The sequence below is a fragment of the Saccopteryx bilineata genome, chromosome 5, assembly GCF_036850765.1.
Source record: "Saccopteryx bilineata isolate mSacBil1 chromosome 5, mSacBil1_pri_phased_curated, whole genome shotgun sequence".
In the NCBI taxonomy this organism is placed as follows: domain Eukaryota; kingdom Metazoa; phylum Chordata; class Mammalia; order Chiroptera; family Emballonuridae; genus Saccopteryx; species Saccopteryx bilineata.
Window position 1 is genome coordinate 18906394 of NC_089494.1, and position 26371 is coordinate 18932764.

The 26371-nt window shown below is 54.6% G+C and overlaps 1 protein-coding gene across 14 annotated transcripts in view; it reads left to right on the forward strand.

Moving 5' to 3' along the window:
• TNS1 (tensin 1) overlaps positions 1–26371 on the forward strand; it is a 192508-nt gene that overhangs the window by 100893 nt on the left and 65244 nt on the right. For all 14 annotated transcript variants that reach the window (XM_066233391.1, XM_066233387.1, XM_066233386.1 and 11 more), the window contains 7 exons: positions 392–475; positions 4796–4908; positions 5306–5366; positions 5614–5689; positions 6302–6431; positions 8632–8697; positions 9797–9913. In XM_066233391.1, coding sequence (XP_066089488.1) covers positions 392–475; positions 4796–4908; positions 5306–5366; positions 5614–5689; positions 6302–6431; positions 8632–8697; positions 9797–9913 — 647 coding nt within the window. The remainder of the gene's footprint in view (positions 1–391; positions 476–4795; positions 4909–5305; positions 5367–5613; positions 5690–6301; positions 6432–8631; positions 8698–9796; positions 9914–26371) is intronic.

Sequence of the window (26371 nt, forward strand, 5' to 3'; positions counted from 1 at the left end):
TGAGCCTGAGCTTTGCTCCATGGTGAGCGCTTGCTGTGCACCTACTAAGCTCTTTAGAGGTGTGAGCTCACTTGATCACCATAACAAACTTTGAGGAAGGCAACCATCACTCTCATTAACATGAAAAAAAAAATTAGTTTCGGAAAGAGGAAGTAACTGGCCCCGAGGTGCAGGGATAGAAATAAGAGGGGGACTAGTGATGGCCCCCAGGCCTCCTGGCCAGAAAGCCCCGTGCGGCACGCAGGCCCGAGCGATGCTGAGGGGCTCTTCTCCTGCAGGCGTCTCAGCACAGGGTGGCTGGAGGACTCCGCAGGTCTGGGCGGTGGGGACAGGACAAAGGGGCTCTTGGACTTGGAGGCTGGCTCCTCTGACCACCTGTCTTTCCCACCAGCGCCGACCAGGCCCTGGACCGGTTTGCAATGAAGCGGTTCTATGAGGATAAGATTGTCCCCATTGGTCAGCCATCCCAGAGAAGGTGGGTCTCACAACGCAGTGCATGCTGGCTGTATGTGGGGGCTAGCCCTGTGTCTCCACGGGGGACGGAACAGCATGCCTAGGTGCGGGATACCAGACCTGCGTGTTCAGGGGCCAGCCTGGAGGGGGCGGAGCTCAGGGGCCTGGGTGCGCCCATGAGCAGCTGAGCGTTGGCTCCTGAGGCTGGGGCTGGAGAGCGGTGGGGCTTCCGTGGGGGCTGCACTGGTCTGGGTGTAAGAAGGCGGACTGGATGAGAAGGCAGTGCCGTCCTTGGTCCTGGAAGCAGCATTGCTTCAGTGTTTGGATGAGTCTCCAGGAGGCTGAGGCCCCTGCCGAGGTCACACACACACTCTTGATAAGAAGAGTCATCTTGTACAAACTTTATCGAGGGCACTCCACCATGTGGTCTCATTGAAGTCCACAACAGATCAGACGGGAAGTGGGGCAGGGAGTGACTCCATCATTCATCTGGCAAATGTTAGGCAGTCTGCTCTGTTCCAAGCGCTAGAGATATCTAGTTGAATAGGACAAAGTCCCCTGCCCCCAGTGAGCTGATATTCTATTGAGAAGGGTGGACATTACACACGTAAATAAACAAACAAGATAATTCCAGATAGCGAATAGTTCTAGGAAAGAAAGAAGATAGGGTTCTGTGGAGACGGGAGCTGACGGGAGGGGCACGGGGCTATTTCAATGACCGTGGTCAGGGAGTACCTGTCACAGGAGGTGAACTTGAGCCCAAAGCTAAATAGTAATGAGTTACCACATGACAATCCGGGACATCCCCATTTTACAGGAGGGAAGCCTGAGCCCAGAAGGAAGGGGCGTGACATGGCCAGGGTCCCAGGGAGTAGTGGCAGAGCCAGAACGGACTCAGGGACCTACCCCCTGGCTGGGTCATCCACTGTCCCGAGGGCTATCCCTAGATTCAGCTATGAGAGTAACATGCTGTTTAGTGATGTCAGATCCACAGGAAGGCACAGGTAGTGTCAGGAGCAGGTGGGCCTTGGGAGGCTGCAGGGGAGTGGAAGACAGACTGGGGAACTGGAGAGCTGGACCCGGGTCCTGCCCACTGTGTGGCCGGAGCTTTGAGCCAGTAACACGATGCGTCCCATTGGGCTTCCCAATGGGGCTATGGTGCTGAATCTCTCAGGCAAGGTTTCACGGGGCTCACCTTCTCTGGTGGATGACAATCGTGGAAATATGCCATCAAGGTCATTTCAGATGGTGCGAAGTGCTTTGAAGGGGATTAAACCAAAATAATGTAATGGGTGAGAGAGTCAAGGGAGTGGGCGTGAGGGGCGGAGTCAAAGGGACTGGCCTTTCTGAGAAGGTCACTTGTGAGTGAGGTCTGAGAAGGAGAAGGAAGCATCTGACTGACGGTCTGGGATAGACTGTATAGGCCAGGGGTCGTCAACCTTTTTATTTTTATTTTTTTTATTTTTATTTTTTCTTTTTCATTTTTCTGAAGCTGGAAACAGGGAGAGACAGTCAGACAGACTCCCGCATGCGCCTGACCGGGATCCACCCGGCATGCCCATCCTGGGCGTCGCCATGTTGCGACCAGAGCCACTCTAGCGCCTGAGGCAGAGGCCACAGAGCCATCCCCAGCGCCCGGGCCATCTTTGCTCCAATGGAGCCTTGGCTGCGGGAGGGGAAGAGAGAGACAGAGAGGAAAGCGCAGCGGAAGGGTGGAGAAGCAAATGGGCGCTTCTCCTGTGTGCCCTGGCCGGGAATCAAACCCGGGTCCTCCGCACGCTAGGCCGACACTCTACCGCTGAGCCAACCGGCCAGGGCCTCGTCAGCCTTTTTATACCTACCGCCCACTTTTCTATCTCTGTTAGTAGTAACATTTTCTAACCGCCTACCGGTTCCACAGTAATGGTGATTTATAAGGTAGGGAAGTAACTTTATAGAGTTTATAAAGCAGAGTTACAGCAAGTTAAAGCATATAATAATAATTACTTACCAAGTACTTTATGTCGAATTTTCACTAAGTTTGGCAGAAGAAATCTTTATAAAACAACTTACTCTAGTTAACTCTATCTTTTTATTTATACTTTGGTTGCTCTGCTACCGCCCACCATGAAAGCTGGAACGCCCACTAATGGGCGGTAGGGACCGTGTTGACTACCGCTGGTGTAGGCAGAGGGAACAGCAAGTACACAGGCTTGGAGGCCACAGTGTCCCATTGGCTTTTATAGCCCGTTGGAACACTTGGCATGTCCTGGGGCTTCCCAGACTCTCCGTGTGGGGTGTCCCCAACTCACATCACGCTTACCTTGCTTGCTATTCTAGAAATGCGAGGGACCCTTTCTGCCATTGTAGCAGGAAGCCCTCGCAGAAGTGAGCGAGTCCTCAGGCAACCCAGTGTCTTACAGTTGGCACAAGACAGCTGGTAGTGAGCGTCAGGTCAGCTGGATCAGAAACCGGATGTCTTCATGTGCAAACAATTCTGGCCGGGCTGCCAGACTCAGCAGCTGTGGGTCAATGAGAGCGAGCCCAGGGAAGAAGTCTCGGGGAGGGGAGACTAGCGCTCGGGCACCCGCTCCTTGGTTTCTGGCGGGCCATATATGGCCGGGGGCCTTGGTCTTGAATCTGACTCTTGCCCTTGAAAGATAAGGGAGACCAGGAGAGGAGCATGATGTCACAGCGGCACAACGTGGCTTGGGAGAGCTCGCAAAGTAGTCACATCTCTGAAGCTGAAAACCTGGAGAATGGGGATCAGTGCTACCTCTCAGAGATAGGATGATGCAGGGATTCCACAGTGCTGTGTGCGTGCGTGTGCGTGTGCGCGTGTGTGTGTGTGTGTGTGTGTTTACATGATCTATGTCCGCCTGGCTGCTCATATCTGCGCCTACATCTGCTTATGGGTGGGGAATTCTGTCTGTACCCAAATGTGAAAGTGCAACTGTTGGATTTGCCATGCGTCCATTGCCGCTTTCCCGCCTTCTTTCAGTGTCAGTGGTAAGGAATGAGGCAGTTGGAGGAGAAGAGGTCAGGGAGAGAGGGAGGGAGGGGCTTGGCCTGCTGCTCCCCCATTCATTGTCACCCCACCCCACCCCCGGACTCATTGTCCCCAGCACACAGACACATCCTGTTGGCACGATCAGAAGTTCTGATAGGAACCCGCCATTTCGGGTTTCCGTTTTGAGTAATGGGGCTGGGGGCTGGGCAGGGGCCTGAATAGGAGCTGGTGCTGCCCATCAGATTATCTTGCTTGGGTTGTCCAAGGTGGCCCCACCCAGGCCCAGGGACAGAGGCCCACAGGCCTGGAGGTGGGCCAGTAAGCCAAGATATAGGAGGGGACTGTTATCATGGTCACGTGGGTTCTGGTTCCACCCACCTCAAAAGCCCATCTGGGCTCTCTTGGGGGTCTCAGATGCATTCTCATTAGTTCAGTGGACCCAGCTTGCTGTCCTCTGGCCAGTTGGGAAAGGAGGAAGCCTCGGCCAATGGCAGAAGGATTGGCCTCTCTTATGGCAGATGTATGGGAGTCAGACTTCTTTTCCTCTCTCCCTGTTCACTCTCAGCTTTGTGTGTTCTTGCTGTGTGTCTTTGGGAGGCTAATGACCCTTTCTGAATTTATTTTTTCCTTTCTGTTTAAAAGGAGCGGGAATAGGTTAATTCTTCCATTCTTCCAACAAGATCTTTGATAAAAGAATTGAAGGATGTTGACCCTAGAGATAGAAGGGGTTTGTGGAAGTTAGATATCTTCCAACACCAAGTGAAATACTCTAGTCTAGAAGGTCTTTCATATACTTTATATAAAAAAGTGAAAGTCTATAACTATGCTCTTATTATTTGCTGGAGTGTCATGTGGTCAGCAGGGCTGTGCGGAGCCGACCCAGGACTTGTGGGTATAAATGTCACTTTGGATTGGTGTCGGCATAAGGGTGTCAGAGCTGTTTGATGGTTGATGAGCCTGCCTTTTGTAGTAGTGAGCAACTGAAGGACACCGGTCAGGGATTTGTGGGTGTGGGGGGAATTTCGTTCCAGCAGGAGATTCCCAGGCTGGGAATGAAGCAAGAAAGAGATGCTCATGTTGACCACCAGGGGGTGCTGGAGAACCCCAAATTGGGAGTTTGCCTTGACCCAGCTCCAGATCTAGTAGTACCGGCTTGCCCTCCCTACCTGGGACTCCAGGCCCGGAGGACTGTGCTGGGTGGAAACCCTAGTTACCGGGAGGTCTAGAGAGTCTGGGGGGGGTGTGTCTAGGGAAGGTACCTCAGGCAATGTTGAGGGGGGAGAGAACATGGGTAGCTCTACTCCAGGACAGGCTCCGTGGCTGAAGCTGTCCCTGTCCCTGTCCCTGCTCCAGGTACGTGCATTACTTCAGCGGCCTGCTCTCTGGCACCATCAAAATGAACAACAAGCCCTTGTTTCTGCACCACGTGATTATGCACGGGATCCCCAACTTCGAGTCTAAAGGAGGTACCGGCCCAGCCCCCTGGCTGCCCACTCCCTCCTGTCTCCCACTTCCTTCCCTGAAGAGGCAGCCACGGGCGGTAAAAATACGGACCTGGACTGGGGTCTCCACTGCGCCCCTTCCTGGGCTTCCCTTAGCCCCAGGAGCCTCATTTGCAGAATGAGTTGGACCCTTGCAGTGCCCGCTGGCGGAGGTTGCAGGTGGCCATGCTTTTGTAAACTGAAAATGCCTTTCAGATGAAAAGCTGGTATTCTTCCCCTTTCCCTTTCCATTGCTCCTTCCTCTTTCCCTCCTTCCCCTGCCTCCCGCTTCCTTTCTCCCCCACTTCCTTCACTCTCTCCTATCCATTCCCCTCCTCCCACACTTCCCGCTGTCTCAGCTAACACCGCCCTTCTCTTACAGGGTGTCGGCCGTTTCTTCGCATCTACCAAGCCATGCAACCTGTTTACACGTCTGGCATCTAGTGAGTATTCCACGGGCATGGGAGGCCCGGATGCCAGAGCTTCGGGGCTGAGGACCGAGAGCAGGACGTGTGTGTAGGGGGGTTGGGGGGGCTGCCTTGCATTTCTTCTACGAAGGCATCAGGGATGAAGTCAGCAAGGTGTCCCAGTAGCCCGGTGCAGAGGGGCAGCAGGGAGGACATGCACTGCCTGTCCGCCTCCCCCTCCCCCCAGCAGCTCCTCTCTCCCTCTCCCACCTCTCCCCCACAGCAACGTCCAAGGAGACAGCCAGACCAGCATCTGCATCACCATCGAGCCTGGGCTGCTCTTGAAGGGAGACATCTTGGTGAGCGCCGCCCCTCTGTCTCCAGCCCCTCCTCTTCATTTGTTTTTCTCCCTTCTTCTCTGTCCTGCTTTCCTCCTGCCTTTCTAGACAAGACCTCTCTCCTGGCGGGCCACCAGCCCTGGGGCTGTGGGCTCTCAGGGCTCCTGCACAGCCTTCCAGCCTCTGGCAATCCCGGTCTGTGCTCCTGCCCCGCAGTTGGACATCCCCTCCGCTGGGCTTGCTCTTGTTCTGGAATAGCTCCAGGGAAATGTCTCTCAGTGGGAGCTGTCACCTGCTGGCTCCTTATGGGTGACACGGACTCCCTCAGTTCTAACTTCAGCCCTTCCTCTGTCAAGTTAAATCCACTCCTACTTTTTCCATTCAGATCTGTATACAGGAAATTCCTGAGAGGCAGGCAGTTCTGTCCCCATGGGGTAAGACTGACCTCCAACTCTCTGCTCTTCCACAAGTTTCCCAGAGAGCGCTGAGGCTCTGTTTGGTGTTGGTGGCCTCTCCTTCACTGGGTTTGGGATGGTCCTTGGGGGTCCCATCTTGGAGCTCATAAAGAAGCTCCCTGGAACCTGAGTTCCCACCTGCGGCTCCCTGATGGGCTCTGCTCCGTTTCTCCCCCAGCTGAAGTGCTACCACAAGAAGTTCCGGAGCCCAGCCCGGGATGTCATCTTCCGTGTGCAGTTCCACACTTGCGCCATCCATGACCTGGGGGTGGTCTTCGGGAAGGAGGACCTTGATGATGCCTTCAGAGGTGGGTCCACTGAGTGGAGGGGTAGACCTAACGGAATAATTCCATCACAGGGGAGAAGCATTAACGGGGCGGGGCCTGGCCGCAGTGAAGGGGCAGTCGGTTTATGAGGTAAGGGGAGATGAGCAAGGAGGTGTCTCTTTTGTTTCTTTTCTCTAACCATTTGTGAGGTTTTATCTACATCACATTCAGGACTAGGACTTATCCATATCCTGTCTACTGTATATCCATCCATTCATCAGTCCTTCCATCTATGCACCTACTTACCCATCCATCTAAGTTACCTACCCATTTATCCATCTATCCACTTATCTATAAAATCCATACATTCGCCTGACCTGTGGTGGCGCAGTGGATAAAGCATCGACCTGGAAATGCTGAGGTCGCTGGTTCAAAACCCTGGGCTTGCCTGGTCAAGGCACATATGGGAGTTGATGCTTCCAGCTCCTACCCTCCTTCTCTCCCTCTGTCTCTCTCTCCTCTCTGTCTCTTCTCTCTAAAATGAATAAATAAAAAATTTAAAAAAGATATATATTTAAAAAAAAATCCATACATTCATCCATCCATCCATTTACCTACTTCTCATCCATTTATCCATCTGTTGATCCATCCACCCACTCATCTAAATCTATTCATTCACCCATTCACCTATCCACTCATTTATTTACTTATCCATCAGTCCATCCTTCCATTCATCCATCCATCCATCCATCCAAATTCATCTCTCCATTCATCTGTCTATCTATCCATCCACCAAGCATCACTGTGTGTTTATATGTGCCAGGCATGTGCTAGACCTTGGGGACACAAAGAGAAAAAGATGAGTCCATAACCTCAGGGAGCTCAGTCTGTGAGAGAACTAGACACATGAATGTGATACTATGGTGCCTGCAGGGATAGAGACAGGCACAGGCATGGTGGGTCCCCAGGGAGGGGACACCTCCCTATGTAACTTCACCTGCTGGAAGCAGTGTATGGTGGTCTGTGTCCAGACTGGGCCCAGGCAGAGAGCAGAGTGAGGCTGGGAGAGGAGGAGGGCATGATCTCCTGGCGTAGTCTGGCTCGTGTCCTGCAATGTGCTTCCCCTGCACGAGAGCAGTGTATGGTGGTCTGTGTCCAGACTGGGCCCAGGCAGAGAGCAGAGTGAGGCTGGGAGAGGAGGAGGGCATGATCTGCTGGCGTAGTCTGGCTCGTGTCCTGCAATGTGCTTCCCCTGCACAGGAGCTGGGGGGACGAAAGCAGACATGCCACTGTAATTACAGACCAGAATAAATGTTATCAATTTTTTTTTCTGATAGAGACAGAGAGAGAGTCAGAGACAAGGACAAATAAGGACAGACAGACAGGAAGGGAGAGAGATGAGAAGCATCGATTTTTTGTTGTGGCACCTTAATTGTTCACTGATTGCTTTCTCATATGTGCCTTGACTGGGGGGGCTACAGCCAAGCCAGTGACCCCTTGCTCAAGCCAGCAACCTTTGGGCTCAAGCCAGTGACCATGGGGTCATGTCTATGATCCCACGCTCAAGCCAGCGACCCTGCGCTCAAGCTGGTGAGCTTGTGCTCGAGCAGGTGACCTCGGGGTTTTGAACCTGGGTCCTCTGTGTCCCAGTCCGACGCTCTATCCACTTTGCCACTGCCTGGTCACACATTATCAGTCTTAAGGAAAAATAAAGGAATAAGGAATAATTGACACGGTAAAGGTGGGGTTGGTGAGAGATGGGAGAAAGGGAGGGGCACAAATTCCTCCTCTTACATAGAAGGAGTCAGGATACCATATTTAAAGAGTTAAAGGTAATTAACAGAATAAATGAAGATCATGATGATGATAATAATACCAGATTTTTGAAGAAGGGAGATGGGAGTAGTATTAGCCAAATTATTCATCTTTATAGTGGTGAGTCAACAGGGATTATTTAAAACTGATGTATCTAGAAATGGTGGCATAAAGCCTGGGACTATATTTAGAGTCTTAGAGTACAGCAAGAGATAGGAATGGTTAGAAATGGTTACCTCAGTTAAGTAGAACTGCAGCTAGTAGGGCAAGAGACTTAATTTCATACACACACACACACCCACACACATATATAAGCAATATGTTATCAATGTGTGTATGTTGCTTTAATTTTCTCTAGAAGAAAACTTTTTATGGAGTCCTTTTTCAAACTTGATTGCCCATTTTGGTTTTTCTTTTCCTTTTTCAGATGATCGATTTCCAGAATACGGCAAGGTGGAATTTGTATTTTCTTATGGACCAGAGAAAATCCAAGGTATGAGTCGAGTTAGAATCCGTTTATTATCCACTCCCTTACCTCTGTCCTGGCCTGCCCCCAGTCCCCCTTCCCCATTCTCCCACTGATCTGCTCTATAGTTGTAAACTTACCTATGATCAAAAGGCAGGCCAACAGTAAAAGATCTGGGTATCATAGTGGACCCCCAGCTAAACATGAACCAGTGACTTAATCTCTGGGTAATAAAAATAAAAAAGCAGACAGAGAGGCGCTGAGTTGGATAAACTATCCTCGTCCCATTAGGTCATCATCCTATTATATATTTAGAGACTGAGGGCCGTGCAGGGAGTGGCTGAGGGGACACTCAAAGGTGCTGGATAAACGATAAGTATTTCTGACCACTGAGGTGGTTCAACCTGAAGATGAGAAGACCAGTTTAATAACGGCCCTTAAGCCTTTAGACTGGTTATATGTGGAGACCAGTTGTTCTCCATCTTATTTGAGGACAGAATGCAGAACATGAAACTAGATTATAGACAGAGGGGCTCTAGATAGATTAAAGAAAGGACTGCCAGGTCAGGAAGGTGGCTCGCCCCAGAGTGTCTGACTTGCAGCTCGCGCTGTCTTCATTCTGGGTTTTATCTGGATGTGTGAGAGACTCTGCCTTTCCCCTCAGACCCCTACCTGGGGTGGAAAGCATCTGAGGCAGAGGCCGGGGCGGTGGCCTGCAGGCCTTGTGTCCTCTCAGTGTCAAGGCTGAGAGCCCTGCCACAGGGGCCTGAGTCCAGGGGCAGACTCTGGGCTCTCTGCATCCTCCTAGGACACAGAAAAGAAAGAGGGAGAACTCAGCCAGAGGGTCCCCCAGCTTTCTCTTGAGGGAGGGGGGTCTTCATTCCTCAGTGCCCTGTCCTGATTTACCCCTGTGACCTGTTTTGAGCCTTTTCAAGAATGCAAGAAACCAGACCCCTGGGTTTTCCGTCCAACTTAAGCCACTGGTCCCGCCCTGCCAGGGTCAAGAAAATGAGAAGTCCCTTAGGGAGCATCCTTGGGGGATCTTGTTGGCTTCCTCTGTTTTTCCAGCTGCCGCGCTCTTTCCTCTGTCTCCTCCCTGTCCTCCCACCCGTCCCCACCCTTCCAGGCATGGAGCACCTAGAGAACGGGCCGAGCGTGTCCGTGGACTACAACACCTCCGACCCCCTCATCCGCTGGGATTCCTACGACAACCTCAATGGGCATCGCGAAGATGGCATGGAGGGTAGGTGGGGCCAGCGGCTGCCTGTCCCTCTCCAAAGCGCATAGGGCCTCAGCTGTCTGGTTCGGCTGTGACACCGTACTGGGTTCCAAGGGGAGACAGAGGAGAGGTCCAAATGTCCTGAGCACCTCTGAAGGCTCCCAGTGCAGTGGGAGAAGATAAGGCAAACACGAATGTGTCCAGTAGTAAAGACGGAGCTAAGAAAAAGGCAGCCAGACAGCCACACAAGGGTGTGCCATTGGTGCCAAGCAAGTCCCATGGATGGCACGTGCTCTGAGATTGGCACGGGCGGTATTCTTGTCAGCCGCAGTTGCCTGGGAGGGCCCCTTTGAGGAGGTGACCTTGAGTGGACCTGGCGGTAGCCCCCGTGATGCCAACACAGCGTTTGTTAGGTTTCTCTTCACACCCGCTGCTGCCCTTCTCCAGGCGCGCTGCCTGAGTTCTCTGGGGTCAGAGCACCAGGAATGTGGACGCAGCATCTGGGGCCCGCAGGCTTTCATCAACAGCCAATGAAAATGTTGGAGAGCTGGGAACAAACAGAGGGGCTCCAAAATTTGAAAAGAAAGCTACAGAATTGAAATGAATACACATTTAGCTGCAAAACCTAACATTATGTCAGAGGGTCAGCTGCAACTCAGTTCAACTTCTGAGAGCTATATATGGGTTGTATTTATTTATGTGGTTTATCTGAATATGTGTGATGGGGTGCGGGGCGGGGGGCCTCCGAAAGTGCGCATGCCTGGAGCTCAGGAACACTTGAGACGCCCCATCTGGGGTTTGGCCACAGGCTTGCCTCCCTGATTTGGTCCCGGGACCGCGGAATGTGGGAGCTGGGAAGACCCTCGCGACTGTGAGTTTTCACTTGGGTAACTGAGACCCTCCTGAGGAAGGATCTGCTGATTTACCCCCACGACACAGAATGTGTGCTTTCTAGGACACTAGCACCCAGCCTCTGGGCTTCCCCTTCCAGCTGGAGCTGGCTCGGGTGGGGCAGCCCTGTCCGGGGGACCCCGGGCCAATTAGCAGCGCTGGGTTAGGGAGAGCCAGGCACCCTCACCTTCTTTCCTGCCTCCCTCACCAAGGATCTAGATTTGTGGACTGTACCCTGAAAGTCTTTTAAGCCTTTTCTTTCCTTCTTTCATTTTCGTTTTTTAGTGTGAGAGAGAGAGAGAGAGACAGAGAAAGACAGATAGACAGGGACAGACAGACAGGAAGGGAGAGAGATGAGAAGCATCAACTCATAGTTACGGCACCTTAACTGTTGTTCATTGATCAGTTTTTCATATGTACCTTGAGCGGACACTACAGCAGAGCAAGTGACCCCTTGCTCAAGTCAGTAACCTTGGGCTCAAGCCAGCGGTCTTTGGGCCCAAGCCAGTGACCCTGCACTCAAGCTGGTGAACCGTGCTCAAGCTGGCAACATTGGGGTTTCAAACCTGGGTCCTCAGCGTCCTAGGCTGATGCTCTATCCACTGCACCGCCTGGTCAGGCTAAGCCTTTTCTTGTATAAAGATTTCCCCTGTGACCATGAAGATGCTAGAATGAGCAATGGGGGAGGAGGGCGGTGGTTGGGCTAGAATTTAGGGCTCGATGAGGGCATGCTGTTTATGTGCAACACTGCAAAGTCCTCATACCTACCCTAATTCCCTGCCCTTCCTCCCCCCCGGGGTGCAGACACCCCACCAGGGCCTTCTCCACTCCGCCAAGGCCCCCCAGCCGCCCCCACCCTGTCCCCTGTGTTGAGTGCGGAGGTGGAGGGAGACGGTGAAGTGAATCCGTCCTAGTGCCCGTGGCTGCCAGCCTAATTGTTCATCTTCTGGGGATGTTTTGCATTTTTAACAAGAACACTTGGCAATTTGAAGGAATTTTTGAATGTCTCCCCATCTCTCCCTAGTGATAACTGTAAAAACATTTGGTAAACTCTAAAGTGCCAGGCAAATAAAAGGTAAAATAATTAAGGGGGGAGAAGGCGTGGCCGTGGAAGGTCAGGGTTTGGGACAGAGTTGGCTGGTGGAGACGGGGTGGGGTGGGGATGGGGGTGGGGAAGGAGAGGGGCAGAGGGACAGTGAGAGACAGGGCAGGGGAGGGAGGGGGGAGGGGCAGAGGGACAGTGAGAGACAGGGCAGGGGAGGGAGGGGAGGGGGAGGGGCGGCTCTCCACCCCTTCTCCCAGCCCCTGCTCGCTTCTCTCCTGCGAGCTGCTCCCCCAGGCAGGGCTGGAGCCAGTGTGCCCTTTTGGCCAGTGGAAGGTCAGCTCGTCTTGTGGGGACAGAGGGGCTCGTGTCTGGAGGCTGAGAAGCTGGCTCTGTGCCTGAAGGGGGCACGGGGAAGGCGGGGTGGCAGCTCACGGCCCTGATGTCCCCTCCCCTGGCCTGGCCTGGCCTGGGAGGGCAGCTGTGTAGTTGGGCGGGTCAGAGGCAGACCCCACCTGTTCTACTGGGTGTTCCCTGCTGCTGGGCTGCATCCCCCTCAGCGACAGGAAAGCAAGCTGTGACCAGCCCTGGTGGGGGAGCTGTAGCATTATCCCCATCCTGCCCGTCCTGCCCGGGGTATTCTGGAAGACTCTAGATTCGGGGGTACAGACATAAAAGCATTTTCTCTGGCCAGTTCTCCAGTTAAGAGAGGGAAGCAGGCCTGACCAAGTGGTGGCGTAGTGGATAGAGCGTCGGACTGGGATGCGGAGGACCCAGGTTCGAGACCCCGAGGTCGCCAGCTTGAGCGCGGGCTCACCTGGTTTGAGCAAAAGCTCACCAGCTTGGACAAGGGGTTACTTGGTCTGTTGTAGCCCATGGTCAAGGCACATATGAGAAAGCAATCAATGAACAACTAAAGTGTCACAACAAAAAACTAATGATCGATGCTTCTCATCTCTCTCTGTTCCTGTCTGTCTCTATCTATCACTCTCTTTGACTCTCTCTCTCTCTGTAAAAAAAAAAAAAAAAAAAAAAAAAAAAAAGAGGGGAAGCAGGAGGCCTGAGTCTGTCTCCCTAGTCGTGGACAAGTCTCCGTGCCTCAGTTTCTCCATGTGCCAGCTGGGTAGAGGCCCCTAATCCCCAAGATTCTGAGGTGCCCAGGAAATGGCCTAAGTCAGAGCTTGAGAGGGGGCTTGGTCACTCCCTGGGGTCGCCCCGGGGCTGGGGAATGGGCTGGGTGGTAATGTGGTACCCAAGGCGGCTCTGCCTGTTCCCTGGGGGCCCTGGTCAGGGGAGCGCCGCCCTGAGGCACACGGGGTGGGGGGCACATGGTGTGGGGGGCACACGGTGTGGGGGGCACATGGTGTGGGAGGAGCATGTGTGCTTCACAGCCGCCTGCCTGGACCCAGGTCCCAGCTCTCTTCTCCATAGCTGCGTGTCCTTGGTCGGATTATTTAGCCTTCCTCTGGTCCTGGTTTCCTCTCTACAAACTTGGGGCGGTACTAGTGTCCATGTTATCGGGTATTGTAGCAATTTTCGTGAGAGGCATTTTAGTACAGGGGTTCAGGATGTGGCCACTGGGGATAAACTACCTGGGTTCAGATCCTTTGACAAGATGCCTTCCTCTTGGGGCCTCAGTTTACTCTGCTGTAAAATGGGGACTCAGTGAACAGCTTTCAGGGATCAGCAGTGGTGGAGGGCGGCCTGCTGGGCTTGGTCATGAGTCTGAGACACACCAGGAGTTCACTGTGGCCGAGTCTCAGGGTCTGCAGACAGGGTCGAGCGAGACGGCCCCTTGGCCTCGGGAGCCAGCTCCGCTCTGTCACCTGGCAGCCGTGGTGCCAGTTCTCGGTAGCCACCACCTTTTCTAATGCTCGCAGGTACCCGGGGAACTGGGCACCATTATTATGGCTAGCTGAGGGAACCGGGGTGCAGAAGGCTTACGTCACCTGTCCAAGGTTACCTCACTAGTGAAGAGAGGATCCGTGTGTGAAAACACTGGGAGGTTCTGGGTTGGCTGCTGTCCCCAGGGGTTTGTTCTGCGTATCTGGTCCTGTGGTGATACAGGGTCCCTGCTGGGCTGGGGTGAGTGTCTGCCTGCTTCCCCCCTTACTTCTCACCCTTGGGAAGACCAGATTGCCCTAGTCCTGCCGCTCACAGTGAGAGAGGGCTGGGCGTGGGGGGACGTGCAGTGTAGCCGCTCACAGGGAGAGAGGGCTGGACGTGGGGAACGTGCAGTGTAGCCGCTCACAGGGAGAGAGGGCTGGACGTGGGGAACGTGCAGTGTAGCCGCTCACAGTGAGAGAGGGCTGGGCGTGGGGGGACGTGCAGTGTAGCCGCTCACAGTGAGAGAGGGCCGGATGTGGGGGGACGTGCAGTGTAGCCGCTCACAGTGAGAGAGGGCGGGGCGTGGGGGGACGTGCAGTGTAGCCGCTCACAGTGAGAGCAGGCCGGGCGTGGGGGAACGTGCAGTGTAGCCGCTCACAGGGAGAGAGGGCTGGGCGTGGGGGGACGTGCAGTGTAGCCGCTCACAGTGAGAGAGGGCTGGGCGTGGGGGGACGTGCAGTGTAGCCGCTCACAGGGAGAGAGGGCTGGACGTAGGGAACGTGCAGTGTAGCCGCTCACAGGGAGAGAGGGCTGGACGTGGGGGGACGTGCAGTGTAGCCGCTCACAGGGAGAGAGGGCTGGACATGGGGGGACGTGCAGTGTAGCCGCTCACAGTGAGAGAGGGCTGGGCGTGGGGGGACGTGCAGTGTAGCCGCTCACAGTGAGAGAGGGCTGGGCGTGGGGGAACGTGCAGTGTAGCCGCTCACAGTGAGAGCAGGCCGGGCGTGGGGGAACGTGCAGTGTAGCCGCTCACAGGGAGAGAGGGCTGGACGTGGGGGACGTGCAGTGTAGCCGCTCACAGGGAGAGAGGGCTGGACGTGGGGGGACGTGCAGTGTAGCCGCTCACAGGGAGAGCGGGCCGGGCATGGGGGACGTGCAGTGTAGCCGCTCATAGTGAGAGAGGGCTGGACGTGGGGGAACGTGCAGTGTAGCCGCTCACAGGGAGGGAGGGCTGGACGTGGGGGAACGTGCAGTGTAGCCGCTCACAGTGAGGGAGGGCTGGACGTGGGGGGACGTGCAGTGTAGCCGCTCACAGTGAGAGAGGGCCGGATGTGGGGGAACGTGCAGTGTAGCCGCTCACAGTGAGAGAGGGCTGGACGTGGGGGAACGTGCAGTGTAGCCGCTCACAGTGAGAGAGGGCTGGGCGTGGGGGGACGTGCAGTGTAGCCGCTCACAGGGAGAGAGGGCTGGACGTGGGGAACGTGCAGTGTAGCCGCTCACAGGGAGAGAGGGCTGGACGTGGGGAACGTGCAGTGTAGCCGCTCACAGTGAGAGAGGGCTGGGCGTGGGGGGACGTGCAGTGTAGCCGCTCACAGTGAGAGAGGGCTGGGCGTGGGGGGACGTGCAGTGTAGCCGCTCACAGTGAGAGAGGGCTGGCCGTGGGGGGACGTGCAGTGTAGCCGCTCACAGTGAGAGCAGGCCGGGCGTGGGGGAACGTGCAGTGTAGCCGCTCACAGGGAGAGAGGGCTGGGCGTGGGGGAACGTGCAGTGTAGCCGCTCACAGTGAGAGAGGGCTGGGCGTGGGGGGACGTGCAGTGTAGCCGCTCACAGGGAGAGAGGGCTGGACGTAGGGAACGTGCAGTGTAGCCGCTCACAGGGAGAGAGGGCTGGACGTGGGGGGACGTGCAGTGTAGCCGCTCACAGGGAGAGAGGGCTGGACGTGGGGGGACGTGCAGTGTAGCCGCTCACAGTGAGAGAGGGCTGGGCGTGGGGGGACGTGCAGTGTAGCCGCTCACAGTGAGAGAGGGCTGGGCGTGGGGGGACGTGCAGTGTAGCCGCTCACAGTGAGAGCAGGCCGGGCGTGGGGGAACGTGCAGTGTAGCCGCTCACAGGGAGAGAGGGCTGGACGTGGGGAACGTGCAGTGTAGCCGCTCACAGGGAGAGAGGGCTGGACGTGGGGGGACGTGCAGTGTAGCCGCTCACAGGGAGAGCGGGCCGGGCATGGGGGACGTGCAGTGTAGCCGCTCATAGTGAGAGAGGGCTGGACGTGGGGGAACGTGCAGTGTAGCCGCTCACAGTGAGAGTGGGCCGGATGTGGGGGAACGTGCAGTGTAGCCGCTCACAGGGAGAGAGGGCTGGACGTGGGGGAACGTGCAGTGTAGCCGCTCACAGGGAGAGAGGGCTGGACGTGGGGGAACGTGCAGTGTAGCCGCTCACAGTGAGGGAGGGCTGGACGTGGGGGAACGTGCAGTGTAGCCGCTCACAGTGAGGGAGGGCTGGACGTGGGGGGACGTGCAGTGTAGCCGCTCACAGTGAGAGAGGGCCGGATGTGGGGGAACGTGCAGTGTAGCCGCTCACAGTGAGAGAGGGCTGGACGTGGGGGAACGTGCAGTGTAGCCGCTCACAGTGAGAGAGGGCTGGACGTGGGGGAACGTGCAGTGTAGCCGCTCACAGTGAGAGAGGGCTGGACGTGGGGGGATGTGTAGTGTAGCCGCTCACAGGGAGAGAGGGCTGGGCGTGGGGGAACGTGCAGTGTAGCCTCTCACAGGGAGAGAGGGCTGGGCGTGGGGGAACGTGCAGTGTAGCTGCTCACAGGGAGAGAGGGCTGGGCGTGGGGGAATGTGCAGTGTAGCCGCTCACAGTGAGAGAGGGCTGGACGTGGGGGAACGTGCAGTGTAGCCGCTCACAGGGAGAGAGGGCTGGGCGTGGGGGAATGTGTAGTGTAGCCGCTCACAGGGAGAGAGGGCTGGGCGTGGGGGAACATGCAGTGTAGCCTCTCACAGGGAGAGAGGGCTGGGCGTGGGGGAACGTGCAGTGTAGCTGCTCACAGGGAGAGAGGGCTGGGCGTGGGGGAATGTGCAGTGTAGCCGCTCACAGGGAGAGAGGGCTGGGCGTGGGGGGACGTGGGGGAATGTGCAGTGTAACCGCTCACAGTGAGAGCAGGCCGGGCGTGGGGGAACATGCAGTGTAGCTGCTCACAGGGAGAGAGGGCTGGACGTGGGGAACGTGCAGTGTAGCCGCTCACAGGGAGAGAGGGCTGGACGTGGGGGAACGTGCAGTGTAGCCGCTCACAGGGAGAGAGGGCTGGGCGTGGGGGAACGTGCAGTGTAGCCGCTCACAGGGAGAGAGGGCTGGGCGTGGGGGAACGTGCAGTGTAGCCGCTCACAGGGAGAGAGGGCTGGATGTGGGGGGACGTGCAGTGTAGCGCCCTGGGGCCATCGGGCTGGCCCGGTGCAGGGCGGGGAGCAGCTGAGACGCATCTTTTCCTGTCTCCCCCACGTACCCGGAGGGTGAGGGGCTGTTTGCTCAGGATGCCCCTGGTGAGGGGCTGGCCTCTCATACTAGGTAGAGGGTAGCGTGTCCAAGGTGAGTTGAGGCTGTTTCTGGAAGCAGCCTGCCTCTCCTAGTTCAGGGCTGCCAGGGGAGTGGACGGGAGAGGCCAGGCCGGGCCAGCTCCTCTGCAGCCCACTGGGTGACTCAGAGCGGTGGGTGGGGGCGCTGAGCCCGGCACTCTACAGCAGAAATCGTCTCTGGCCTGGGCCCCACCCTGTCGTGAGGGGCAGCCAGCACTGGGGACGGAGCTCCTGTTCCTCTGGGAAGCCCTTCAGGTGACTGACTTAACCCTCAGTGTCATGACTGTTCTGCGGTTGACCCCTTCCTCGCTGCCTGTGTCCCCGCCCTCCCACTCCCAGTTCCGGTTTGGGGCGTGTGGCATTGTGATGCTCCACGCATTCTTCCTCTCGCCAGGGCAGCCCTGATTACTCTTTTTTTAAAAAAAAATATTTTACTTATTGATTTTTAGAAAGAGAGAGAGAAGGGGGAGGAGCAGGAAGCATCAACTCCCATATGTGCCTTGACCAGGCAAGCCCAAGGTTTCGAACCGGCAACCTCAGTATTCCAGGTCGATGCTTTATCCCACTGCGCTACCACAGGTCAGGCCAGCCCTGATTACTCTTGGCAGTGAAGTGAATGAAGAAAGACCCCTATGGGTCTGTGGGCTGACCTCCCAGGCTGGAGTGGCCCCGGCCAGTCACAGAGCCCATCCAATGCCCAGCGGTCATACTGAGTGTGGCAGGATGGGCGATGTTGCCTACGGTTGTGAGATAAGAGGTGGAGCTGATGTTTGAATTTGGGGTCTGACTCCACATCCCTCTCCATCTGCCTTAGAGCTCAGGTTATTCAGCACCCCCACACCCCTAAGCCAGGTGGCTCCCCAACTTCTCAAACCCTTAGAAAAAGCGGGGAGCTGGCTGCCACACAGGGTGGCCCATTTCATTTTGGACAGACCCAGGAAACAGAACCAGAAATAGAGGGGATAGGGAAAGTGCGCCTCTACACGGGGACCAAGGTTGGGGTGACCGTTGGTGCTGGGGGACCATTTTGACTCACCTGCAGTTAGGCCAGAAGGAGGGGGCAGTGAAGAAAGGGTCAGAATCCTTGGAAGCTCAATATCAAGAACTTTCAGCCCACAGAAGTTTCCAGGCCTTTGGACCAGTGACCGAGGGGCGGGGGAACACCTGCCATCTCAGGAACTCCACACTTTGGGGGCAGTGCCCTCTGATGAACCCGCTGGCCTAGTGCCATAGTCAGATTGGGCAGCCACAACAGGGTAACACAGAGGGAAGGGCTTAAACAACAGACAGTAACTTTCTCACAGTCTGGCGGCCTGAACTCCGAGATCAAGCTGTCGGAAGGGCCTGTTCCTCCGGAGGCCTCACTGCTCGGCTTACACGCGGCTCCCTTGCCCCGTCTCTTCACCAGTCTTCCTGAGGTGGTCTGTGTCCTGATCACTTGTTACGAGGACACCAGTCAGACTGGGTTTTAGGGGCCAACCGTACCTCTTTAAAGGCCCTATGTCCAAATCCAGTCACGTTCGGAGGTACTGGGGGTTAGGACTTCATATGAGTTTTTTTCTGGGAGTGGGGCGGCGGAATTCAGCCCATTGCCCCCAGAAAGGAGTCGCTTGGGCTGCCCGCAGTCAGCTGCCTAAAGCCGTGGCGCTGAGTGGGGAGGAAGAGCAGGTCTGGGTGGGGTGGGGAGCGGCTGGTCCTCTACCAGCCCCCTCTCTTGGCTGTCTCTGTTGTTCTCCAGTTCGGTCCCGAGCTGCCAGCTCAGCGCTCTGGCTGACACCACGCTTCGCAGCCTCCAGAAGCCCCATTAGCTATTTGGCCCGAGTTCTGAAGCCCCGTGCCCAGACCTCAGCTCCCCGGGAGCGGGAGGGGGCTGTGTTTTTGCCTATGCTGCACGGAGCCGTCTCCACAGTCCTCCGCAGTGTTCCGGGGCAGGCCTTCTCGGAAGCCAACCCCACACCAGGGCACACGGGCTGTCTTCCGCCTCCGAGAAGCCCACAGGCTGACCTGGTCCGAGGGCCCTCGCCCCCCACCCCGTTGTCACTCCCACCCTTCCCTCATCTCCTTGGACACTGAGTTGTTTAGAGCTGCTCACAACTTACTTACGAGAGGCAGGGGGAGTGGGGGCTCGTGTGGAAGAAAACAGCAGAGGGCTCAGGGCCAAAAAGCAAGAATAGGGGAGAGCAGGACAAGCCCCTCAGCTTGGCTGGAGATGGCATGGGGGGCCGGCAAGCACCCCGCTAAGGGCTTTCTCCTCATGGTGCCTGTCAGCCTTTTTGATTCTGTGAGCAGTCCCACCAGAGTCAGGGGATGTGACGGGGGGGGGCTTGGTTTTGTGCCCAAGCTTCTCAGCCCCCAGGGTCTGTGAGGAGGCGTTCCCTTCCCTAGGGGAGAGCACCGTGTTCTGCGGGGCCCCTACCTCCTCCTCAGATTCTTAGATCCGCGCTGGGAATGCGCCTCTTCAATCATAGCCGTGGTCCCCGGTCGGTGAAGTCTTCATGTGAGCTGGGCTTGAACAAGGGTTCTCTGTTTGTTTGTTTTTTGAGAGAGAAGGAAGGAGAGAGAGGTACACAGCAAACAGGCAGAGACTGAGAAGGTGAGAAAAACAGGTGAGAGACATGGGAAGAGAGACAGATGGACCTGGACAGATGTTGGCCTGGGAGGCAGCAGATTTGAGTTCTGGGTGTCCTTGGTAACTCCTTTTCCTTAGGTCATCTTCATTTGCTATAACATGCAGGGGTTACAGTAGTGATTCTTTCCATATCTTTGACGTCAGTCACTGTTTCCTTTAATGACTTGTGAGGAGCTAAAATGGACCCTCAGACCTTTCCAAATCCTGAGTGTGGAGTGGGAAGCAGCATAGCTCAGTGCTTGTATCAGCCAGGAGAGGCTTGGTTATGCCAGGTAACAAAGAACCCGAAATTCTTAGTGGCTTAACTCAACAGAAACATATTTCTTGGCCTGACCTGGGGTGGTGCAGTGGATAAAGTGTCGACCTGGAATGCTGAGGTCGCTGGTTCAAAACCCTGCACTTGTCTGGTCAGGGCACATGTGGGAGTTGATGCTTCCTGCTCCTCCTCCCTTTCTCTCTCTCTCTCTTTCTTGCTCTTTCTCTCTCTTCCCCTCTCTCCTCTCTACAATAAATAAATAAATAAATAAATAAATAAATAAATAAATAAAGGTGGCAATCAAGAAAAACAGTATTAAAAAAAAACATTTCTTGCCCCTGCTGCCTGTCCAGTGTGAGTTGGCAGGGGTCACTGCGGATCTTAGTCTAGGCTGGTGCTGGCTTCACCTCAGAGATACTCCCATCATTGCTGCCTCAGGATAGAGGACATTAGACTTGCATACTGATTCTGCCTGGATGTGACACACTTTTTTTCTACTGACGTTTTATGGGCCAAGACAACTCACACATCCACGCCTTACTTCAAGGGTGTAGGGAAGTTGTACATGGAAAATGGAAAGCTGAAATCATGTTGAACAGGCTCGTCTCTGCTATGGGGAGTAAGACTGTGGGATTGAGAATCAGAAGGCCTGGTCCCAAGCTCTGTTGTTTATAACTGTGTTCCTTGGTCAAGTTGCTTTGCCTTTGCCTTGCGGAGACCCAAATGCTTTATCTGTGGAATGGGTTCACTGTGCCTTCTGTATAGAATTGTTGTTAAAATTCAATGAAGGAATGTATGTGAAGTGTGAAGAGGAGAGTGCCTAGTATGTACCATGCTGGCAATCATTTGTGTCGATGATGACGATTACTCTTATTATTAAAGTACTAGGGGGGAAAAGATAGAAATGTGTCTTTGAGTGTATACAAGCCCTCTCTTCTTAAAAAGAAGCTCACATCCCCCTGGTCCATTCTACAGATAGTTCTGTTCTAGGGGCACCAGTCTGGGGAATCAGGAGACTTGCTGTGTGACCTTGGAAAAGTTACTTCCCCTCTCTGGCTCTCAGTGACTTGAGAAGGATCGATTCCAAAGGGGGTGTCCACTCTGAAACTCTAACAGTGGTGCTAATGATGCTGAAGATGATGACTAGATGGTAGCTAGCCTTGAGTGCCCGCCCTGTGCCAGGCTTCACTGGCTCGACGTTCTCTGGGTTATTCTCTCCAAACGCTGACAGTAGCTGCTGTTTTGTAAGCATCAGCCTGAACAAGCAGAACTTGGGAAGTGATTATAAAGCCACTTAATTTTACCTACCCCTCCCTGCCCTTGGAAGCTATCCTTTGCTTCCCCTGTCCCCCAGTGACATGAGGGCAAGTCTCGTGCCTTTTCCAGTCTCTATCAGGTAATAGAAGGTCCTCTGGTCAGTAGTAAACACGCCCAGCGCCAGTGACCTTGGTACTTGATGCGAGGGTTGGTTTTGCCCTCGTCAACCCCTACCTGGCCGCCGGCTGTGTGTGTATTTCAGCAGTTTCCCCGTCTGCCTCCCTGACATATGGAAGAGGGAAGGAGGGCGGGGAGCAGAGTGTTCTCGTCTGCCGGGCACCATGCTGAGGCTACACAGGCCACTTTGTGTGAAGATAGGACTCCTGAGCTTTTGCCAGTGGGAGGTGCTGGAGGCATCAAATGTTGACTTTTTCTATCTTGCAGCACTTCTGTGGGTGTTTTGGAGACACCCTTCTACCTTGCCACAAGTCTCTCGCCGCGTCCTTCCGGTGGGTGGCAGCAGCCCTGTCAGGCGTTCAGTACCGGTCTACAGCTCAGGTGTCCCTCGCTCCCTCCGGCCTCCTCCTGCTGGAGTCCTTACAGCCCTCCAGGTGGCCCTCTTGGACAGCTTCTGAGGCGGCTATCTCTCCCGTTGGTGCGTGCTTGGAGCCCATAGGCACTCGGCCTCAGCAAGCCTGGGACTGAGGCGGCCAAAGTAGTCCCTCTCTCTGTTTCCCTGTGTCCTCTCACCCTTCAGACGTTCAGACCTGCGCCCGGCCCACCTCCCACGTTCCCTGTGCTCCAGCCAACTCACGCTGAGCTGAGCACACTCCCTCAGATGAGGGAAGAGCCCCTAGCAGGTGGCATTCAGAGCAAAACAACTCTCTCCCCCCAAATTCCTCTTAGAGACTCCCACTTCCTGACCCTATTACTCCTTTGATATGGGTGTGTGTGTGTGTGGGGGGGGGTCGTTTAGAGCCCCAAAGCAGTTTCCAGCCATTTCTCTCTTAAAAAAAAAAATTAACAGCAGATAATATATATTCCCAATATTACCTAATGAAATTATATTATACTGATAAATTTATTTTTTTCTTGTGGGAGAGACAGACAGAGTCAGAAAGAGGGATAGATAGGGACAGACAGATGGGAAGGGAGAGAGATGAGAAAAATCAATTCTTTGTTGCGGTTCCTTAGTTGTTCATTGATTGATTTCTCATATGTGCCTTGATGGGTGGGGGGCTACAGCAGACCGAGTAACCCCTTGCTCGAGTCAGCGACCTTGGGCTCAAGCTGGTGACCTCGGGTTCTCAAACCTGGGTCCTCTGCATCCCAATCTGTCGCTCTATCCACTGCGCCACCGACTGGTCAGGCTGATAAAATTTAATAACGTAACTTTACCTGTTTAAAGTGTGCTAGTCAACGAGTTTTCGCGTATTTAAGGCTGTGCAAGCTTACCATAACCTAATTTCTAAACCCTTTCATCACCCTCAGAAGAAACCTCCTATCCATTAGCAGTTACTCCCCATTTCTGCCACCCCCCCCAGCCCTAGTGTACTTTTCTGTAGATTTGTCTACTGTGGATATTTCATGTAAGTGGAACAACACAGTACGTGGCTTTCCCATAGTGTAATGTTCTCAGGGTTCATTCATATGGTAGCATGTATCAGTACTTCATTTTTTAAAAATTTTTTTTTATAGAGACAGAGAGTCAGAGAGAGGGATAGATAGGGACAGACAGATAGGAAGGGAGAGAGATGAGAAGCATCAATTATCAGTTTTTCGTTGTGACACCTTAGTTGTTCATTGATTGCTTTCTCATATGTGTCTTGACCGTGGGCCTTCAGCAGACCTAGTAACCCCTTGCTTGAGCCAGCGACCTTGGGTCTATGCTGGTGAGCTTTTGCTCAAACCAGATGAGCCTGCGCTCAAACTGGTGACCTCAGGGTCTTGAACCTGGGTCTTTCCGCATCCCAGTCTGACGCTCTATCCACTGCGCCACCACCTGGTCAGGCAGTACTTCATTTTTATCGCTGAATAATTCCCATTGCTGGGACGCACCGCAGTTTGTTTATACATACATCAGTTGATGAATATTTGCATTGTATCCGTTTGGGGGATGTTTTAAAGAACACTGCTGTGAACATCCATGCATGACTTTTTTACATGGATTTTTTTTGTGTGTGTGTGTGTATTTTTCTGAAGCTGGAAACGGAGAGACAGTCAGACAGACTCCCGCATGCGCCCGACCGGGATCCACCCAGCACGCCCACCAGGGGCGACGCTCTGTCCACCAGGGGGTGATGCTCTGCCTCTCTGGGGCGTCGCTCTGCCGCGACCAGAGCCACTCTAGCGCCTGGGGCAGAGGCCAAGGAGCCATCCCCAGTGCCTGGGCCATCTTTGCTCCAATGGAGCCTTGGCTGCGGAAGGGGAAGAGAGAGACAGAGAGGAAGGAGGGGGGGGGGTGGAGAAGCAAATGGGTGCTTCTCCTATGTGCCCTGGCTGGGAATCGAACCCGGGTCCCCCGCACGCCAGGCCGACGCTTTACTGCTGAGCCAACCGGCCAGGGCTTTACATGGATTTATGTGTTTATTTCTTCTAGGGTAGTTACCTAGGAGCAGAATTGCTGGGTTATATGGTAATTCTATGTTTAATCGTTTGAAGAACTGCTCAACTGTTTCCCAACGTGGTTGCACCATTTTACGTTCTTCCCTGCAAATGTATGAGGATGGCCGTTTCTCTACATCCTCATCAACACTTGTAATTTTCTTTTGTTCTAGCCACCCTAGTGGGTATAAAGTGGCATGTCATTGTGGTTTTGATTTGCATTTTCTTGATAATTAATGATGTTGAACATCTTTGTTAACTGGCCAGTATGTATCTTCTTGAGAGAAACGTCTGTTCATAACTTTTGCACATTTTTTTTTTTAATTGGGGTTCTGACTTTCTGCTATTGAGTTATAAGAGCTCTTTGTGCATTCTGGAAATAGGTCCTCTATCAGATATATGGTTTGCATATTTCCTCCCTGTCTGTAGGTTGTCTGTTCCCTTTCTTGCTGTCAGCCACCTCTTTCTGCAAGCCCTCCTTTTGGAATGTGACCTGCACCACAGCTGAGATCCAAAGGCTTCCATAATGACTTCAGATTACAACTAGTTTTTCCATTTTATAGGTGAGGAAACTGGGGCAATAACCGAGAGGCTAGGGGCCTGATCCTGGATAATATCCTGGGTAAATAGTGGAGGCAGGATTCCAACGATGGGGCCGGGAGCCGGGAGCACTGCTTTCTATCACTTTAAATCTTACTCTCAGAGATGATTCATCTGCAGCCCGATGTGCTCTAGAGTCTAGGCTGCTTGGTCTGATCTCTGTCCAGCCCTGGAACTGGTAGAAAACCCTCCTCATTTCACAGGGAGGGAGGCTGGTTTCAGCTGTCTGGATGGCAGAGCAGCACAAAAGCCCAGGAGTTCTGTCTCCAGCTGCCGTAGCTACCCGCGTGGCCCTGTGTCCCGTCCTGTCCCCAGGGGCAGCCAGGATGAGGAGCAGTGGGATGGTTCCTCTCTGTGGGGAGTGACGCAGTTAGGCCGTGGGGAGAACAGCCCCGGGCCCACCTGGGAACACTCCTGTGCACCGCGGTGGATGCCTGCTCTGGACATACATTCGTAGGGGTGACGGTCTTGCCTTCTGAACCTTCTTGCGCTTCTACCGCAAGAAGCGGTAGAAGAGGGGAGCACAAGACTGCAGGTGAGGCCCAAGTAGTTCACGCACAGGGTCCAGGGATCCGGAGTGATGCATTTACCCCTCGTCTCTGTACAGAGGGTGGTCCTCTAAGCACCGGTACTGATCGCCTGGAGTTAGGCACCAAACTACTTTTTGTTGGCAGAGAAATTTAAAGCTGCTACTGAAAGCTCTGTTTCTGTTCGAGAATGCCACAGAGACAAAGGGCTTAGGCTGCAGCAGGAGGAGTGTGAGGTAGCCACCTGGTAGAACCTCCCGACTGTGAGAGGATGGATCAACCGTGGCAAGGAGGTTGCGTCTAGTCCTCTTGGACTTACTGGGCAGCTATGTTGAGAAACAAGAGAGACGGATCTCAGCTGGAATGGTCTACCAGGCGTCCCCAAACTACGGCCCACGGGCCACATGCAGCCCCCTGAGGCCATTTATCCAGCCCCCCACCGCACTTCTGGAAGGGGCACCTCTTTCATTGGTGGTCAGTGAGAGGAGCACTGTATGTGGCGGCCCTCCAACGGTCTGAGGGAAAGTGAACTGGCCCTCTGTGTAAAAAGTTTGGGGACCCCTGGGAGGCAGGGATCAAATGCCTTCTTAAGGAGGACCTGGGTACTTTCTCCTTCCCAAGACGGGAGTCCTCTCCTGACCTCCTGGAACAATCAGAGGGCTCAGAATTCAAATGCAAGGTCGGCCTGACCTTGTGGGTGAAGAAGATGACCCCAGTGACCCAGCATCTGCCAGCCACCTGCTCCGCACTCTTCCTCGCCGGGCAGGGCGGGGCTTGCCCTGCTGCCCTCACACCCTCACCTGGCCCTGCTCTGCCAGGCAGCTGGCGGGCTGGGGGAGTGCTGTCTGCCTGTGGAACATTTGGTAAGCCAATACCCTCTTGAGTGAATGTGCCTTTGGTCCTCTGTAATCTCTGCCATCAGGTGGAGGTTGGAAGGCCGGAGCCACACTCAGAGCGGACGCAGAGCTCTTGGCCAGTGGCCTGAGCAACGTCTGCCCTCGCCTTGGGCTCAGATATCAAGCCCGAGTCCAGGGAAGACGAGACCGTGCACTCTTCCCCCTCCACCACCTCCCTCCTTCCTCTCCTGCCAGACCTCCAGACAAGCGCAGGTTAGCTGGACCCGCAAGACCCCGAGATACTGACTCTAACTGTGTCCAAGAAAAGAAATTCAAGCCTCTATTCATCAAATATATATATGTTTTATCTAATGAAAGCTGCCTTTCACCCATCACTCCCTCCTCCCTCCACTCCTTCTCTCAGATCACCTGCTAGGTGGT